This window comes from Halichoerus grypus, chromosome 4 (assembly GCF_964656455.1).
Source record: "Halichoerus grypus chromosome 4, mHalGry1.hap1.1, whole genome shotgun sequence".
Taxonomy (NCBI): Eukaryota; Metazoa; Chordata; class Mammalia; order Carnivora; family Phocidae; genus Halichoerus; species Halichoerus grypus.
In genome coordinates, this window is record NC_135715.1 from 159,495,674 (window position 1) to 159,515,702 (window position 20,029).

Genomic DNA, 20,029 nt, shown 5'->3' on the forward strand with positions numbered 1-20,029 from the left:
GGGCAGGTTGAAGGCGAGGTTGTAGAGCTGTAGCTTTCTTCTTAAGAAAGGGAGTGAAATGGCGGTGATTATACTTTAGGAAGTGCAGTCTGGCAGTAGCCTAGCAATGAATTTGCAGGGGAGACGCTGGAAGCCGAGGGAGCAGTTATTTTATGTTTATTGGAGAATACTGGGTCTTTACTGATCACACAGCTGTGTAGGTGGATTGGAAAGCTTGGTCAGAGCACCATTTTTGAAACTCAGACATAGTCTAAGTGACTCATCAGTAAGCCAAGAAGAATTTGTAAGGAGTCATCACAGACAGGCTCACAAAATGCACACTGTGAACGAGGAAATCCGCTAACAGCTCTTAAACCAGACAACTCAAGTCTCGGGGAGGCAGGTTAATGTGGGAAACTGAAACCAAACAGCGTCTGTGAAAGCCACCCGGCCCCGCCGCCTGCAGCCGGCGGACCGCCAGCAGGGCGGGCCTGAGGCAGAACGGGGCCGAGCCTGCCGAGCCAGATAGAAAGCCCCAGAGAGCGGAAGGCACGAGATTGAAACGCTGAAGGTGAAATCAAAACGACTTTCCAGGTGCAAAAGGCAGATTTCTCAATTGCAAATTGAATTTGCCAAAGCAGATTTAAATTAGTAGAAGCACAACAAGGGAACAGTGATTCGAGAAAGGTAAAGCAGTTGCTAAACGAACCGCGGCCGAGCTCGGGGTCCCGCTCGTCACCGGACAGCCTGCGCCGCCGCCTGGCCCGCCCCTCCCGGACCGCGCTGCCGGCGGCGGCAGAGCCCCGGGGGGACGCAGTCGGTGCGGCTTCCAACAGGGGGCTTCGGGGCGGGCGGGGGGAAGCTGCGGCCGCAGGCTCACCAGCTTGGGCTGTGGCGGTGAAGCAGGGCTGCCTGTCTGCGGCCGCGCCAGAAACAGTCTCTGCAAAACACTCACTGCGGGCGTGAATTTTATGAGATCCCGGTATGCAAACCACCATTAGTCACGCATTGATTGATCCGCGCCTCCAGGAGCTTCAGTTCCAAACGCAGACGAGGCGGCCTTTCAGGACAACCTCGCTATCACCCCGCCTGTGTCATCCACTCCTTATTTTTAAAGCTACTTCATAAATGAGGTCTTTTTTAGATTTAAATGCGTGGACCCCTTCTAACTCTCCTGCATCGCGAAGATTGACACGGTGAGGTTCCTGTATTTTTATGGGCACACACGGGCACACAGGATTTCTCCATCTTTCTCAAAGACGTTTTCATTGGAAAACAGATGTAGTGAATTTATAAATAGGAAGGTGGGAAAACAATACTACTCTCTTCACATTAGCCAAGCCCTGTGATTAAAGCGAATACAGAGCTTGGCCCAGAAATTCACTAGAATTCAGCATCACTGTGGAATATCTAGGGGTAGGCAGAAATTCTTTTTTCTTTTCTTTTTTCTCATTTCTTTAAAACGGGACGTTCCTGTCTTAAGTATCTTCCTCTGAGAATTGTATGCAATATTCATAGTTAGATTTGATATCAGAACTCAGTTATTGGCAATTTTCTTAGGATATGTTTAGAGCTAGGATATATAAAATGACAAGGATAGATGTTTTCTATATCTGACCGTGATTGTATTTTTTTTTTCCTTTTAAAGAGGAATAGGCAGGAGTTGTATAAATGTCTACAAAGGCAGTGTCTACATAAGCTGTGGTTTGTATATTATATTTTACCTTAACATAATAAAATATGTTTTGCAGAGGAGAGACTGGAGGCAGGGACAACAGTTATTTTATGTTTATTCCATAATTCTGGGTCTTCACTGATCACACAATTGTGCAGGTAGATTGAAAACTTTGGTCTAATGTAATTATAATGCAGTTAATGTAATTAATAACTAATCATTGCATTATATAGAAGGGTATCGCTGATATAGTAATAATAATGATAATTATTAAGAAATTTTATATAATACTAACCAACCTTGAAATGCTAGAATTTTATTTAAAAGAACTACAGGGGTGCCTGGGTGGCTCAGTCGGTTAAGCATCAGACTCTTGGCTTCAGCTCAGGTCATGATCTCAGGGTCCTGAGACTGAGCCCCACTCATGTCAGGCCCCACACTCATTGTGGAGCCTGCTTAAGACTCTCTGTCCCTCTGCCAAATAAATAAGTCTTTTTAAAAAATAAAAAATAAATAAAAGAACTACATTAGAAGGGTAACATGTAATGTTTATACATAACTCCAGTGGACTAGTAACTACTAGGCCAATTGTATCTGTTGTTGGACACACACTGTTAATGACTTTCCTGGGCTGGATGAAGGTGTTTTTGTTCTTGTTTTTCTCTCGGCTTCTCTTTAAAAAAGAGAGAGAGAAATGGGGAGATATTGGTCAAAGAGTACAAACTTCCAGTTATATGAGAATAAGTTGTGCGGATCTAATGTACAGTAACATGGTGATTATAGCTAATAATGCTGTATAACATGCTTGAAAGTTGTTCAGAGTAGATCATAAATGTCCTCACCACAAAAATGAAATGGTAATTATGTGATGGAATAGCGGTATTAGCTAATGCTGTGGTGCTAATCATTTCTCAGTCTATAAATTATCAAATCAATGCACTGTATACCTTAACTTACACAATAATAGAGATGGATAGAGTGAGAAAGCTATTTTTCTAACCCGATGAATGAGTAAGAAGGGACAACTTAACAAAAGAAAGGATGGTCAAGGGATGCCCACAAGACCTAAATCCTTTGCATGGCCTTGTAGGCCCTGCATGACGTAGGCCCTGCCCACGACTGGCCTCATCTTGTATTATAAAAGCCTCAGCCGCTGCCTCCCTCCATCCTCCCCTCCAGCTACTCCTTCCTCATCTGGGCCTCACTCCCCAGTCATGTTGTTCCCTCTACCTAAAATGCTTTTCCCCTTACCTCCTACCCATCTCTTCTCACTTGTCTTCCAGATGTTAGCATACGTATGTAATGTCAAGTCTCCCTGTTATACAATTGTATGGCATTCATCACAATGTATAAGTATGTATGTATTTATGTGATCATTTGATCAATGTGTACATTCCTCTTTAGTCTATAAGTTCCAGTAAGTTTGGTGCCTTGTCACACAGTAGGCATGCAAAAAAATATTCACTGATTGGATTTTTAAAGAGGGAAAGGAGAAAAAGTGAGAAAGAACTTGTATCTGAAGAAGTTAGTTTTTTTAATGTGTAAGCTAAAAAGCTAAGAACCATAAAAGGTGAGAATAGAAAAAAAATTAAAGGAATCTTGAGTCACATACATACAAATACATATAGTGTATTAGAGTCCTTGGTAAAACCCACATGTTTAGCATTTATGAATGTCAAATTTCAAAAGCAGCTTTCTGATCAATAGTGTCAAACCTCTATAAGTTAGGTACTCATAGCTTGTGCTGTTTGCTCATAATTATCTAAATAGATCTTGTATACAGATCTATATGAAATAGGCTGCCTATTTTCTGACATAATTAGAAAACAGGCTATACTGCTTAACTAAATGTTCTGGTCAATAGAGTCACGTTACACATATCATACCCATATAATCCGTAGTCCATGAATTTGATTACAGTAAACTGTATGTAACTCTAAAACTCAATTAGCCATAATTGAACCATTGATGAAAACATGTAAGGATTGTGCAGCACTTTTGTGATCACCATTTTGGATACCACTTACCGTTGCACCATGCAGACTCTAGAATCTATCCTGTATCAACTACAGGAATCCTCACAATAGAAAGCTGGGTGAGCTAAGTTTTGCTCAAATAAGTAGAGCATCCTGTAGTAATTCCAAGTTCTGTGGGATAGAGGTCAGCTAATTCTATTAGTAAAGAATATGTGCTAAATTCGTTTAAGAAATACATACAGGTCATTAAAATTTTATTATCACCTTAACCTATTGAAATCCTTAACCCTCATTAATGTATTTACTTTTACACTGTTTTAAATGTTTGGTTTTCAGAAATGTGCTAAGATTGCCATTTCAAAAGTACAATGCCCCACATTTTTACTTCCCTGTAAACATTACTGGAGTTTTACAACACACTTGTGTGAGCCTTGATGACTGCTTCCACTGTGCAGATGAGAGAGGCTGAGGCATGAGGCTGTTTCTGTGAGTTTTGCACAGACAGCCCTGAGCCCGTGGACAAGAGAGCCTGAGACAGAAAGCGATCTGTGTCTTCACTGCAAACACATCTTGTCTGCATCTGTAGTCTGGGGGGGTGGGCTGGGGGGGAGCAGATCGCAAGACCAGAGTTGGCTTTTCACACTCACTACTACACTCCCCACAAGGAGCTCTTTGTGAAATGTGCACATAAATAAAAAGGGTATCGAGGTGATTGCTAGGATGAATTTTTACTGCTCTGAAATGCCTGAGTCTGCTTAAGGGCAAGAAGAGAGATTAGTTGGCTTTTCAAGGCCTTTCTAAGAGTTATAGTTCTATCCAGTGAGAGTTTCACGGATGAAGAATAGTTAAAGTGTTTACCTTTCTTTTTCTTTTCTTTTTCTTCATAGATCTATGCAGTTCGATCAGTTGTTCCCAACAAAAGCAATAATGAAATCGTCCTGGTGCTACAACAGTTTGATTTTAATGTCGATAAAGCAGTGCAAGCCTTTGTGGATGGTAAGTCTACAGGACCCCCAAACCTGTTAGAACTAACGATTCTATATCTTCTGTATTTTTTTCCTCGAATGCATTGAGTATCAATTAGTTCCTAATTTAATCCTCATAAAAATATGCTACACTTTAAAAACACATCTATATACTCAATAAGTGCAGAATTTGGGATTTCTTTTTCCCTCATTAAAAAAAAAAAAGATTGTAGCTAGTTTCCAAAAGATACCTGTTATAATGATACTAATTCCATTGTCCACCCCTTTACTTGATGGTGTCCTTATTCATGGAGGGTAATGTGCTTCCTGATTTGGAAGGCCTCCTCAACTCTTCAGCCCGCATAGTTCTACGTGGCCTCATTGACTGCCATCCTTGAACTCGATGCTTACACAGTCTGAGAGGATTGGTTTATTCTTTAATATCCTTAGTTTTTTATTTTGAGATTGCCTAATTAATCAGAATATCAATTCATCTTATCTACCTCTAGAACCTTTTTGCTGTCTAAAAGAAGAATTTTCTTCAGACAACCCATTGCCAGTGATGTTATAGAATCTAAAGTGTCAGGAATATGTTTATCTTATAAACTTATATTTTCTGTAAATTATGGGGAAATTCTTCTCTCCTCTCCTATTTGAACAAGTTCCATTTATGAACAAAGATCTCTTGTCCTTAGTTACCATATGTCTTCCTCCCTGGTATTAGTTTCTCTGTCATAAATATGGACCAGCTAAACATAATCTGATAAATAAGGTCGGGGAGACCTGTCAGCCCATTTCTCAGTTATATCCTGTTCATACTTGATTTGTTAGGGATGGTTTGATTTACTTATTTTCCTAGGAATAGAATAATTTTCCCAAGGTTCTGCAAGTATAATTGCATTTCAGGCAAGGTCCTGAAACCAGGCAATACTCTCACATTCTGATATCTACAATCAAGGTTTAGGGTTCTAATTGAATTTAAAAATGATTGCCATTCAAAATAGACCTGAAGGCAGACCCATAATGAGTAACTTTCCTGTTTTTTTCTGCCTCATGTACTAGCAGATACAGAATTTTGAGTCGTGAGAAACAATAGTAGAGAATCTGCTATTAATCTGATTTGCAGCATTTGGTGCAGTTTGTCTCAAGAAAAAATTTTTGGAAATCTGCACATCCTGGCTCAGATAAACTCTCAAGATTCACTTGCCAACATCACTTGCATGGAAAAAAGCTTTAGGAAAGGAAAAAAGTTATCCCCATTCCTCCCCACCCTCACTTGGATTGAAGCCCCCACATTCCCCATCATGAAAGTTTTTATTTCAAAGTGACCCTGATGAAATGCACAGATGCCCAGGAACTGAAAGACTGTCATCAAATCCATCTGTATTTAAGTAACGTACCTTGCTTGTCCTTGAAATTGTCACCTTGTCAGTGTTGAGATCTCGTTAGAATAACTCACTGATTGCTGAGAAACGTATCACTTTGGTTGGGGACCAATTGGAAAACTTGTTTAAAAACCACTGAGATTCAAAAATATTTGTTAGGAATCACTTATGAGGCATATTAAAAGCACTATTTCTGAGTGGCTTCAAAAGCTCCGAGCAGTTTCAGTATAATTAAAATTTAGTAATAACAGTTTCAAAATTCGCTGTGAACATGAATATTTCTCCTTCAGAATTACTCTCTAAAAGCTCATTGTCCAAATTGCAAACAGAATTTATGTCAAAATATGAAAATTAGAGGAATAATTGAATATCGCACTTAAAGCAGTAAGCAACTCACCTCCTTTCTCTGATTAAAAAGAACAGTACTTGACACTTTCTTAAAATTTAATTTTATTTGGAAAACTGAAGTTTGGCTGTAAGTAAGAACTACCCTAATGATTATTAGCCTGGATTGACTAACCAAGGAGCCTAATAAAAGTGACTTCTTAAAGTTCTTCAAAAGGAAAATACAGTGAAACATTAATTCTCTGGGCAAATGAGAGAGAGACCAGCTCAGTTAATAAAAAGTCTGAATTATAACTTACTTTTAAGTGCAGTCTTATTATTTCAAGTACATGTAACTCAGAAAGCCTAAGAGGGGCATTGAATTGGAAACTTTGAATAGATAGGAATAATTAGCCTGTCTAAACATTAGTCAAAGCAATATGGCCTTCTCCTTATCTAACAGTGACAGTGGACTCAATAATTGGGACCCTACTAATTTGAAATTTGTTATAAAGACCAGCCTGAAGTTTATCTTCGTTTAGCCAACACACTCATTGTAGAGAACTATTAGTATAATGAGATTGTACGAGAAGGCTTAAAATTGTTAAAAGAATACATTTAAGAGCTACTCTTTTAAAAGTACTTATTTGTATGAAAACAACCCATGTACTCATTACCAATAACTTACTGTTGAAATGATGACCCGCCCAGTTGGAATGAACGGAGAACTTTGTTAGACCACATGGAGACAGTTACCGTAGCTGATCAGCGGTAAACATGTCTTTTAAAATATTTTACAGCTTAATCAGATTAGGCTTTTCCTCTCTGAGCCTGTGCATGGCCACATACGTATGTGAACAGCATTGAGAAAACCTGGGATCAACTTGTCAGTCGACAAACTTTTTTTTGTTTCCTAGTGGAAGCCTTCCTTCCGAAGAGCCCATCCCATCCCTTTGTGAGGTGACAGCAAAACCAACATCAGATAATCTGTCGTCCTTATCACGTTGCAAGCTGTGAATATAGTGAGTGGAAGGCAGGGAAAGAGCAGGAATGGGCACACAGAAAGCTTTGATTCACTTGGTTAATAATATTCAAAATCCCATGTTTGGTCTGGAAGATTACAGGTATTTTGATTCATATATCAAACAGAACAATTTTAATTCCACCTATGCCAGCACAGCTAACAGAACATTCTCAAGATATATTTCATTTTCTGTAAGACAACATAGTGATAAAAAGGTAAGCTTCATGTAGTGGGGCTTTAATACTTTGATAAAACCAAGATCATGCAGTGAATTAAATGAAAATCTGGAAATAAAAAATGAAACTGGCATTTTTATTAAGGTAGGATGTATCAAAACAAATGAAAAAGCCAAAAAAAAAAAAATCGCTGCCAGGATGGAAAGGCAGCGATGAATTCTGTGTGGTGTTTTATTACATGAATACGTGTTGAAGATTCTTTGTCTTTATCTAGGCAGTGCAGTCCAAGTTCTAAAAGAATGGAATATGACGGGGAAAAAGAAGGTAAGATGAATATCGATTGTAAATTAATAACATCTCCAATCAAAACCTTCATGATTGTTACCCTTTAAACAAGGTTGCCAATTTTATGCCTCTTCCATATATGTTGATACGTATACACGGAGGGCTTGCAAATTCAAGGCTCTCTTCAATTACCAGCCAGCCTTACTACTAATGCCCTTGTTTTCTGTTCGACTGTTTTGAACCACCAGGTGTGCCTTAGAAGTCCCCGAGTTTTTCTTTTTTCAAGCATTAAGGGGAGCCCAGCCGGTGAATTCAAAGGATTCAAGACATTAACTTGCCTGAACATATTCCGTAGCACAAAGGAAAAAATTAGGGAGTGTTTTAGAGATACTTGAAAAGCTCTAAATATATTTTCGCATGTTCTTCCAACTGAAAGAATCTGTCCAAGGCTGCCCTGAGATACATTTTTTTTTTTTTTTTTTTTTTTTGCCGAGTTCTACATTCGATCTTTAACAAAGGAAGAAGAAAAGAAAATACCTTAAAGTCATAGTCAGGGACCTGTTTTTCCTTCTTGATAATCCTGGCAAACCGCTCTTTGAGAACAGAGAGAAGGAGATTTGACTCTGCCCGATTCGAATCATTTTGCTTTCTTGGCCAGTCACAAGGAGTTGGGCTTCTGGGCGCACGTGAGGTGTGCGTGTGAACCTGCGCCTTCTGTGTCCAGCCCGTGCCTGCCTGATCCTGTGAGCATCTGTAGAGCGCACTAGCTCCAACAAGGGGCACCAGCTTTGTTCGCCGCCTGCAACCTGTTTGATGACTGTCACAAAAAGTCTGATTCTCCTTTCAAAGTAACTGCTCCACCCATCCCCATTATTTCCCAGCCGGGCCTTGTGTTCAGGGCATCCCACAATATGATAGGCCAGTCCCCCCTTCCCCACCGAAGGAAGATCACAGGCCTGCCAAACAGGTTTTAAGCAAGCAGAAAGCAGCATCACTTTCATAAAATCCTGAGATGACTGAAATTACCCTTCCTCTTTCTTTCGCACCCGAATTTCATGGGAATAGGAAGAATTACCAGATTTTTTTTTTTTTTACCATTGTGAGTCACCCTCTTTGACAATCTCTGCTTAGCTCAACTCGTGGCTTCCCTGACGTCTGTGCCAGATGAACATGACTCGCAAGTGATGGAAAGGCAATATTTACACGCCCGTGGAAAAATTTCAGATGTGTGGTTTGGTTATCAAGTTTCTCTGATGTGAATAAAGGAGCAGACAGCAGCTGTGGACCCAACTCGCTACTGAGTCCCCATCTTAGAAGTTCATTGAGAAAATGGTCTCCCCAGCCCAGCAGACACAGAGCCTGTGTGGGAATCTGGGCGGTCAGCCCTTCCCTTCGCCTGTGAATGGCTTCTCTCAGCTCAAGGAGCACTCCTCCGGGGAGTGATTGTGGTTTCAAAGGGGAAGAAAGGGAGTGGGGAGGAGAATTAAGAGAAAACAGTTTCCTTTTACTGTTTTTTTTCTTTTCAAACGTGTTGGAGAACAAAGCCAGGCTGATGTTCAGCGGGAACTCCCTGCTGCAGTGGGCGGGACAGGGTCTGGGCTGATGGGTCAGGCCTGCACCATCCTGAATGTTAACTACACGGAGCACCCTGTGGGTACAGAACCAAAGTCAAGGAAAGCATACAACATAATTGGGAACATCTTAATTTCCTATATATTATTATGTATTGACCACTAGGGCACTGTAGGAGAGGTACAGTAAAACCCTGGCCAAATTGTGATCATCGGAGTCCAAAAAAATTTTAATGGTCTAAAATGCAGGGTTGTGCTACTTCCAAGTGAATGAAGTGAAGCCTGGTAATGCTGTTTGACCAGCAGCTGAGAGATCCAGGATTTCAGCTCCACAGTCCAAATCCAGGGGCGCCCACATCAGTTTGGCATGACTGTGTAGCAGTTGTGTCCTCCAGCTGACGTATTCCCGGGGATGATTATGTGTCCTGTGGCTGCCTTGCGCTCCGTGCGCAGAGGCAGCTATCCCAGGAATCTCCTGGTGGATCGGTGCCTATCTCAGAGACCCATCCTCGACTTTGGGACCTGCCTTCTACTTCCTCATTTTGCAAGGCCTTGTGGCCTTTCTCGTACTGATTCTCCTACTCAAGCTCCTGTCCTCCCTCAGAGGATCAGAACCCTGGAGTCCTCCTTGCCTCCCCCCGACGTCTCCCCCACCATCACCTCTTTAAGAAACGTGAGCTCTTCTCCAGTGGCACAATATCTGAATTCAAGTTTTTTCAAAGCAGTTCTCACAAGACTATATATTACCCTTCATACATGTAGGGCTTCAATTTGCTCAAATAATATTTCAGCTTTTAAGCCATTCCCTGCTGTTTTTCGCTTTTAAGGGAAATTCTTTTGTTTACTGTGTTCATGAGGTAAAAGTTTACACAACTTACTGTGAGAAAAAAGATACTTACATGTGGGTGGTCAATAAAGATATAGGTGTTTTGCCCCAGAAAACAAATAAGATAACACACTTTATTTTGATCTCTCAAGTTCATCTTCTATCTCAAGGGCCTGAGCTGAATAATGTTAACTTCTCATTTGTTTCTCATTCTAGAACAACAAAAGAAAAAGAAGCAAGTCCAAGCAGCATCAAGGCAACAAAGATGCTAAGGACAAGGCAGAGAGGCCCGAAGCAGGGCCCTTACAGCCGCCGCCGCCACCCCAGATAGAAAACGGCCACGTGAACGGCTGTGAGAAAGACAGCTCGTCCACAGATTCTGCCAGCGAAAAGCCGGTCCTTATCCCTCGTGAGAAAAAGATCTCGATACTCGAGGAACCTGCGAAGGCACTCCGTGGGGTCACAGGTCAGTAATTCTTATATAAAGTTGCTTAGGAAGACATAGAAGAGAAGGAGGCAGAAGGGAACCCATGGAGACGGTGGCGGCCACTACTGATACTGTTGGAAAGAAAGGTCTTCCTTCCAACAAGGACTCAAACATCTTCCCACAGGAACAGGGTCGGGGGGATGTTACGGGGCAGAAGGAGAAAGCTCAGCATAGCCCTGCACTAAGAAGATAATTTTGTCCAAAGAACATAGTTCTAGTCTGTATTAGGATCATCAGGGAAACAGAAATCCCAGTTAAAAGAAATTTTCTTTCAAGACACCTTTGCTGGGATAAGGGAGGAATAATTAGTGGTAACAGCAAATGTTATTAAAGGGTAGATCAGATTATTTAAACTCCTGGTATTTTGTATTATGTGACAGAACATAATCTTCCAGGGTGTTAGCATCTGGAATGTTAATTATTTGTACTATAGCTATATCTTAACCTACAAAAGGCTACTTTTTAATCAAATTGTATGACCTTGGGTGCATCATTTCATCTCTAGTGTCCCACTTCCTTTCTGTAAAATAAGAAAACTGTACCAGAATGTACTAGACAGTGGTCTCAACACTATCTAAGCGAATGCTCCACTTTTATAGCAAATCCTAAAATAAAAATCAGAGAAAATATAGTCTATCTAGAAACAGAATTTCAGTAAAGCAAAAAATATAAAAAATCTGGAACAACTAAACTAGAAAACCTTATAAAATGGTCAGATATTCACACCCACTTAAAATGAATCACTTTGCACTTAAAACAGTGGTCAACAGGACATTGTGGACACTGTTGTTTTTTTTTTATATTTGACGTGTGAAGCAAGAAAGAAATAAGCCTGTTTGTATATAGACCTAGAATCACTCTGAAAGCGGCCACTACAAATGCAGGCTGCTGCAGGGACGCTGGTTGTCAGGTCAGATACCATGACCACACGAGTCCTTGGCTGTGCCGTTTTCCAAATGCTGCAAAGCTTTTGGTCAGTTCTGAACACCATAAAGTACAGTCTTTTCTTAATTCACCCCGTATTAAATCCTGGAAATCCGTAGGAGAATTGTACAAAAAATACTTTGTGTTTATATGTAAAGCATCCAAGAGGACCTGAGAAAGTTCAGGACACAGGGCGATTCTTTGTTGTGCAGGATTCCTGTGATTTTAAGTCACCTAACTATGGGTGTAGGCCTCTCCACCCCCCACACAAATTTTTAACAAATGCCTCCTAATTCAAAATGCCTGGCAGATCCCCTAGCGAGGACCACACCACCCAGTAATTCCTGCAGTCCTTCTTTTAGTTATAAAATCCCGCACTGATCGACTCAGTGACTCTCTAAACTCCTCTTACATGCTAAGCACTGTGCTGTTAAGCCACAGTAAATTCACAGAAGGATATGGTATGGTTGAGGCCCTGCAGGAATCGCTTTCTGTTATTCTCGAAGAGAAGGCTGAGTTTACAGTTTGGGGAAGAGAGGTGCTACATCCATGAGTGATCCAGGGAGGGTTCATGGGAGTCACGGTAATTGAAGGACCCATAGCCTTGAGGCGGTAGAAGGGATTTGGAGGGTTAAAAAGAAGTAGAAAGGACCGGACTCCACACCCTCGTGTACTGCAAGTCTGCAGCCTGAGGCAGCGCAGTCCTCTGATCAGCCAAAAATGAGCAAGAGGGGCCCTGCTTAGGAAGAATTCAGCCCAGCAGAAGAGACAAATGCAAACAGACCATCTCATGGTGATGTGTACCAAACCAGGGCTCCAGTGGGGAAGCATTAAATAACTCACATGCTGTACAACACGCTAGTAAGTTTTTAGCTTGTTCACCAAGCACTGATTTTCTTCCACAAACACATTACCTACCAACTCGACTGGTAGTGAGCGCGGTAATTCACATGACCCCTAGTGCACAGTGCTTCCTCAAAACCAAACAGACAAACAACAGAAAGAGCTTATTTCCATTTAGAATCTAAATTTCCCAGGATTTTTTAAATTCAATTTTTACCATGCCTACAATTTTGAGAATATTTTGATTTATAGTAAGGGCAGGAGAAAAAAATTAAATAATTGAGTGGCAGATTCCCAACCTTGCTTGTTATTGCATTCACATGAATTACTTTCAAAATCTAATTACTCAAGTTGCCGTTTTGATATCAATCATAGACTAAAAGCCTAGCACGTATATTCATTCATTTACTTATAATTTATACCTTCTTTCTAAAACAATTTCGGTAACTCTATCAAGTATATGACATTAGAACAAATTCAATATTGAAGCGCTTCACTTCGCAGTGGCTAGCTGCCTTAAAAGTTAAGTACCCACTAGAGGAGTTCTCTGTACAAGGAGGCTTTTGTCAGTTCTACCATGAACCTTTCTGTGAAGCCTCCTTTATTGCGCAAAGAGCCATCCCAGGATCCTTTTGGTTTTGTTACGTTCAGCATGAAGGCATTGAAGTACGTCGGTATTGTTTGTGAATGTTGCTGGTTCAGTACAAATCCATGCCTCACATCAATTTTCCTGTTAAAGAAGAAATGATGATATGGAAGGTCATTAGATATTTTTGCAAAAGGAAGGGAGTCCTCCTGGTTGACCATTAACTTCATCAGCGGCTCACGTGTTATGATCATACATTTAAAAATGAGTTTGTAACTAGTTAGGTTTTCCTTCCCGAAGATAGTGAAAATTTACCAGGAAGGTGATGCCCAAACTGGGAAATGGCTTTGAAATGCCTGTCTGATCCATTGGCAGTCCCGAGGCCTCTAACAGCTATTTCACAGATGAGTGTTAGGTCTTGGACATCCTGCATCCCATTTTGAGCAGAGCCGTGGAACTGGAAAGCATGGCATTGATCCTTTAACCCCATCCCCTCACTGAATTGCTGAGGAAGCCAAAGCACGCCCGCACCCCGGGTTGAGAGGACAAGAAGAGAACCCACACCCCTGGGGTAACTCTTACCACTTTGCCAAAGCCTGACTCAGATCTGTGCAATTTAATGCATGCATTGGAGAGTTGCTGCTGAAACCATGGGCTCCCTGACTCCTAAAAGATGTATAATTGAAAAATTAGGAAAAAGGAATCATAACAAAGCCATATAATGATACTTTGTACTTGAGTGAGTTCGAAGTATGAGTGTAAAAGAAATCTCCAGTCTGCTTGCAGTGGAGCATTTATCAATCTTTCCTATAATGAAACTGGCTCAAGGAAGCTTGCCCCGAATGCCCAGCTGGGCAGCAGGCTGTGAACATGTGCAACGTGTGTTTTATCTTTTTATAACACCTTGACATTCAAGATCTCTCTTTTTAAAAAGTTTTAAACAGAATCATTTTCTGGTAGGGGAGAAGTTAGCTTTAAGATATATGCAGGTGGTTCAGGGGTGTTAGTGTGACTTCCTACATGAAAAATCACCACCAAAAGCATCATCATTTCAGGCTGTAAATATAGCACTGTCGAGTGGGACAATGCTGCCTGTCAGCCCGGAGCTTAGAAGTTTGGGAGTTTGATTTAAACTTAGTACAAAATTACTCCTTTAAGCCATGGAGTAGTTTTTTCTGTATTTCAGAATTTTTAATAACAGCTCAAATTAGATCTTTTACATAATCCAATCAAGATCATTCTGCGTCCAAGTACAAAGTCAGACAAGGAGTAGATTAAGATTTATTTTTACCAAAAGTAATGCCACGGATCATGTTTAATTCTGAGACCCATCTAAATGTCTAAAGCACATTATGACTTTAGGGTTCAACTTTCCTAAGTATTCTTCCTGCTCTACTTTTCCTAAGGCTCCGATTGCTGAAATATTTAGGTGCTTATCACAGTGTAGGCCCAAACAGGAATTCAGATTTCTGTGTTGTCTTCCTCCCACTGGACACAATTCCCATTGAATAGGAAAGGAGCAGGATTATGGGCCACCAACTGGCTCCATTGAGATAAACCTTGGGGCGGGGCTTTCGTCAGCTACAGCTCCTCTTGCTAGCCGGCAGGCTTCCTTTATGTCCCCTCATCTGGTGAAGCATCCTGGGAAGCCAGCTCTTCTGTTACTTGTTACCTGTCTCAAACAGAAGGCTCCATGCTGTGTTCACTGACCTCCACAAACCAGACTTCATGATTTGCTCTGTATCATAGAACAGGAACAGCCCCGTCATTTTGCCTTGACAATACGGATTCTCTGTTTTGGCATGGGCCTGGCACAGAACTGCTTCTCATTCCGCTTCTCATTCTCAGAGTGAACTGAACCAAATGTGAGAGAAAGGGTCCTGTTATTTTAGAATGTTGGCTGCTTGTCTCTCATTTGTGCTGATTGTTAAACACACACACACACACACACACACACACACACACACACACACCCCTCACCAGACTATTTCACAGTATTTTTATGATGTGAGGTTCCCTATAGGATTTCCAAACAGATTTTTTTTTATCCTGCTGTTGGTCCTAGCCTCAAGATTATCTCCCATGCTTCTCTAAGCCCTATATTGGACCAGAGGATTAGAAAAGATCAACGAGATGAAAGCAGCTTGCCTAGAACTTTAATAGTAAAGCCAAATGTGTATATTCTGGGATTTCAGCAGTGCCAGCTCTCAAATGGAAGCAATATAATATTGTAGTGAAGAACCAGGCTTTAGCATTAGGGATGTTTGGATTCAAGTCTTGGCCTCGTCACTTACTGGGTGTGTGACCCTGGACAAGTTAACCACTCTGCGTCTCAGTGTCCTCACCTGCAAAATAGAAAATATAACTCCACTTTACAAGACCGTGGTAAGCAGTAAGTGATTAGCACAGCATCTGGCGCGGAGTAAACCCTCAAATCATTTATCTACTTAGTGAACATTTTTAAGCATCCTGACACATGCCAGGAATTCTTCTAGAGGAAGTAAACAAGGCAACACAGTCTCTGCCCTCATGGAGTTTGTGTACGTTTTTGAAGGTGAGAGGGGATACAAAATCGACCAGAACAGAACCAAGTTACCAAGAGAATTCTGGATTATAATAAATGTTGTGAAGACCGTGAGTAGGAGAGAGACCAGGGCAGGGGGGGAGGGTGTGCACAGCGGCACGAGATAAGGCCGCAGTGTTGGGTGAGTGACTGAAGAGGAGACGCTGGGGCCGAGGCCCAGATGCCCCGAAGCAGGGTCTCCCACGCCAGCTTGCAGTGGCCTGAGCAGCCCATATTTTATTTAAACCTTAATTAAGGACTTGAGCTGAAACCCTTGCAGAGTTGTAACCATAGGTTTTTACTATTTTTTTAAATTAAAGATACCACACTTTTTTAATCTATACAGCTGATCTTATTTTGTATTGTTATAAGAACATGCGTTTTGGAAGTTTACATTTTAAAGCACGTTTATCATGATTATCACTCCTCCTTAATTATCATTTTAGCATCTGAATACTTAGTGTTAGCTCCTGTGTCTAGTTGTGTGTTGTTCAGTCTCCCCCTCAGCTCCCAGTGTCTGAACTGCTCAGGTAGCTAGGGGAGGCCTGCGAGTGCAGCTTCCATGACTGGGGACTCTGCTTCCTTTCTCTGGGTAATGATAAAGCAGAAAGAGACAGAGACACACACAGGATGTAGTGACACCGGGGCACAGGAAATGCAGAACCCCTGGGGTATTTTTCTGTCACCTGGGTAGAGTGAAATCCAGAGCTGTCTCCATTCTCCTTCTCATTTGAAAGAGACTTTTGCTGCAACCCTGCAGCAGAAACACGAAACTACTCATCTCTGAAGAGCTGATACCTTTGTAACTTCCCACCCGTACCTTGTTAGGTGATTTCCGTTACAGACAGACTTAATTAAATGGAATGCACTCCTTGCAAAGAACAAAAGGCCTTCCAAAAAAAATATTTTTAAAATTTTTGAACAAAGATTTAAACGGCTCTATCAAAATGCAATGAGAATTGAGACTGTTTTGTAGTGAAATAAGTCAGTGAAACAAATGAAGGGAACCTGCCCACCTGTGTCACTGACAGCTTAACTCATTGACTTTATTATCTATTCTCTTTTTTTAAAAGATTTTATTTATCTATCTGAGAGAGAGAGACAGAGAGAGCATGACAGGAGGGAGGGGCAGAGGGAGAGGGAGAAGCAGGCTCCCTGCCGAGCAGGGAGCCCAATGCAGGACTCGATCCCAGGACCCTGGGATCATGACCTGACCCGAAGGCAGACGCTTAACTGACTGAGCTACGCAGGTGTCCCTATTATCTATTATCTTTTAATATAAATAAACCTGGAAAGGTATTAATGACATATGAGACCTTGAAAAGTCATGTAAATAAAACTAAAAGGTTTCTTTCCAATCTGAAAATTACCAGCCTTATGCCCACTGAACTGATCAAGTTTCATAGGACTTGAAATAATAAAGTCCATCTGTCTTTGATAAAGAAGTTATGAAAAGGCAGAACTGACTGATACTATGTCTTTGAAATAAACCTGTCTGTTTGGGTCTCTGTTTCAAAGTTACGGGTTCCTCTGACTTTGTTCATTCCCCTGTCGAGCAGCGACAGAAGAAGGATGGAACATGCAAATCCAGGGGCACCATCACAGTCATGTGAAGAGTTTTCTTGGGGCTTCATCACTAGACCATTATTCTGTAACATCTGAAAGAATTATCTTTACTCACTCTCTCCATTTCTTCACTTCTGTCTCTCGCTTATCAACCTATTCATTATGGCTTACAGCCCCATCACTCCAAAGACGTTGCTCCCACTAAGTTAATCAGTGGCCTCCATGTATTGAATCTAGCAGACACTTTGCAATCCTTTGTCTTTTTTTCTTTCTGCAACATTCAGTGCTGTTGATCACTCTATCCTTAATTACTCTGTCTCTTCTTTTTGGTGCCTATGACATGACACTCTCCTGATTTTCCCTCCATCTTCATTGTTCCTCTGTTTCCTTTGAGGGTCACTCTTCTCTACTTGGCTGTTAACCGGAGAAGTTCGTCAAGGCTTGGTTGGTTCCAAGTCCTTTCTCATATAAAACCATACCATCTTCTTAGATCATTTCAACCATGCCCGAGTTTTAATTATGTAAGCTGGCTCACAAATTCATCTTCCCAGTCCAGGCAACTCTGTTTTCCAGGCTCTTGCTTGACATTTTCACTTTAACGGTTCAAAGTCTTCAACGACATGCTTAAAGCAAACTCATGATCTCCCTCCCAATCTCAGCTTTCTTAAAGTGTTCGTGATCCTAGTGTACTATCTATTTGATGTGCAAGCCAGAAATCTAGGCATCAGTCCTGACATCTTCCCCTCTCTCAACTCCCACATCCAATCCATCAACAAGTCCTGTCGATTTTCTTTTCCAAATATTCCTAGAATCCATCCAGTCTCACTGTGTTTCTACCTGTGCCTTCCCACCAAAGCCATCATCCTCTCTTGCCTGTGTTGCTATAGGGGTTCACTGATTAATCTCCTAGCATTTATATTGTTCCCCTCTAAGTCATTCTGTATCCTGAAATCTTTTCAAAACCACAACTCTGAACTCTTAAGATAAAAACCAAAAGTCTCACCATGGCCTGTAGGCTCAGCATGGTCTGGCCCCTGTTCCAGTTCCAACCTCACTGTATGGCCTACTCTTTCTTGCTGTCTCTACTCCAGCCATCCTGGTCCCCTCTCAGTCCCTCCTGCTGGCTGTGGGTATCAGTTAGGTTCAAGTCTGGAGACAGAACCCACACGGTTTATTTGAATGGGAGGAAGGTAATACAGAGAATTACTAAAACACTAGAAATACCAGGAGGTGGTTAATTACTAAAAGGGATCTAGACACGCAAGAGAGTAGTTACTATCTCTAGGAAGGTTGGACAATAAAGAGAGCCCTCCAATCTAAGACTGAGATTCTGCTCCCATCAAAGGTATGTGGCCATCAGAGGAACATGCAGCCTTATGGTGGCAAAACAACAACAACAAAAACTTGCAGAACCTGGACCGGGCTGTTCTGTAGAACGGTACCACTGCCAGAGGGTGTAGGGAGACTGGCCCTGCTCAGAGCCACGGGACACGGAGAACGCGGCAGGGGTGCCGCCCGGAGCTCCTGTGACGAATAAGCATAATAAAGAACCAGACCTGGAAGAGAAGAGTATGCCTGCCCTCTTAGCACACATGGTCACGTTACCGCCCTCCCCTGATAAAGCTAACATCCCGCTGGCCGGCAAAAGAGAATCATTTACAGGGACCAGCTCCAGCACCACAAAGTGAGGCAAAGAAGGGGAGATTTGAGCTAAGAGACAGTAACTTGATAACTGGCACACAGTGCCCCCTCCTGCCCCCAAAGCCATCCCTGCCTGGCCTGCACTTTGCTGCCTCCTTAACCTGGTTAGTTCACAGGCTTTCGGGTGAGCCGAGGTGTTGGCTGGGGAATTACTTGTACGAAGTCAGCTACGCCAGTGACAGACTTCATAACACTTATCACAGCTGCAATTCTACATTTGTTTGTGTGGCAGTTTGATTTATATGTCTTCCTAATACCCAGCAAGTTCTGGAAAGACTGAGAGCACGTCTGTCTTTGATCACCCTTGTAGTTCTGGTGCCTAAAACAGTAACTGGACATGAGAGGTGCTCGGACGAACAAGCCTTTCTCCATGGAAGTATTAGTGATAGAATATGTAAAGAAGTGTAGGTTAAATTTTGTGAAGTCACTGTGCTACTTTTTAAAGACAATTATGAATTTTGTATTTCTGGTTTTAGAAGAAAATACTAATGAAGAAATTTGAGGGGCGCCTGGGTGGCTCAGTCATTAAGCGTCTGCCTTCGGCTCAGGTCATGATCCCAGGGTCCTGGGATCGAGCCCCGCATCGGGCTCCCTGCTCAGCGGGAAGCCTGCTTCTCCCTCTCCCACTCCCCCTGCTTATGTTCCCTCTCCCACTGTGTCTCTCTCCATCAAACAAATAAATAAAATCTTTAAAAAAAAAATTTTTTTTTGAAAACTGAAGTAAGGTTTAAGGGGAAAAAAAATCCTACCTCCCTGAAACAACCACTGTTAAATTTCATTTCAGAATTTCTTAACTGCACAGATATATAGGATTTTTAAAAACAAATATTATTTAGTATGTGAACTTTTGTATTCTTTTTACTTAACATGACATGATAAACCTTACCTCATTTCTTTAAAAACATGATTTTAGTGGCCACATTGTGTTCTTATGAATTTGACATATTTCTTTTTATTCCCAAACTATTGTCCATGTGGATTGTTTCCATTTGTTTGCTCTTGTAAATAATGCTGTAGTGAACATTTCTTATATATAAATCTTTATAAACAACTATAATGATTTCCTTGGCATATTTTCTTAGAAATGGAATTTTGGGGTTCAAAGAGTATGATTATTTTTGAAATTCTTAATATATTGCAGTCCAGAAAGATTGTACTAATCTCATTGTTTTT

The 20,029-nt window shown here is 41.4% G+C and overlaps 1 protein-coding gene across 11 annotated transcripts in view; it reads left to right on the forward strand.

Annotated features, from left to right (window-relative positions):
- The window catches only part of SPATS2L (spermatogenesis associated serine rich 2 like), a 161,821-nt gene that overhangs the window by 98,823 nt on the left and 42,969 nt on the right, over nucleotides 1-20,029 (forward strand). For 9 of the 11 annotated variants that reach the window (XM_036098507.2, XM_036098505.2, XM_036098504.2 and 6 more), the window contains 3 exons: nucleotides 4,518-4,626; nucleotides 7,779-7,828; nucleotides 10,403-10,652. In XM_036098507.2, the coding sequence (XP_035954400.1) occupies nucleotides 4,518-4,626; nucleotides 7,779-7,828; nucleotides 10,403-10,652 (409 nt within the window). Of the gene's footprint in view, nucleotides 1-351; nucleotides 667-869; nucleotides 1,176-4,517; nucleotides 4,627-7,778; nucleotides 7,829-10,402; nucleotides 10,653-20,029 lie in introns of those variants that run through there. The other 2 variants (XM_036098510.2, XM_036098511.2) reach the window with 2 other exon arrangements.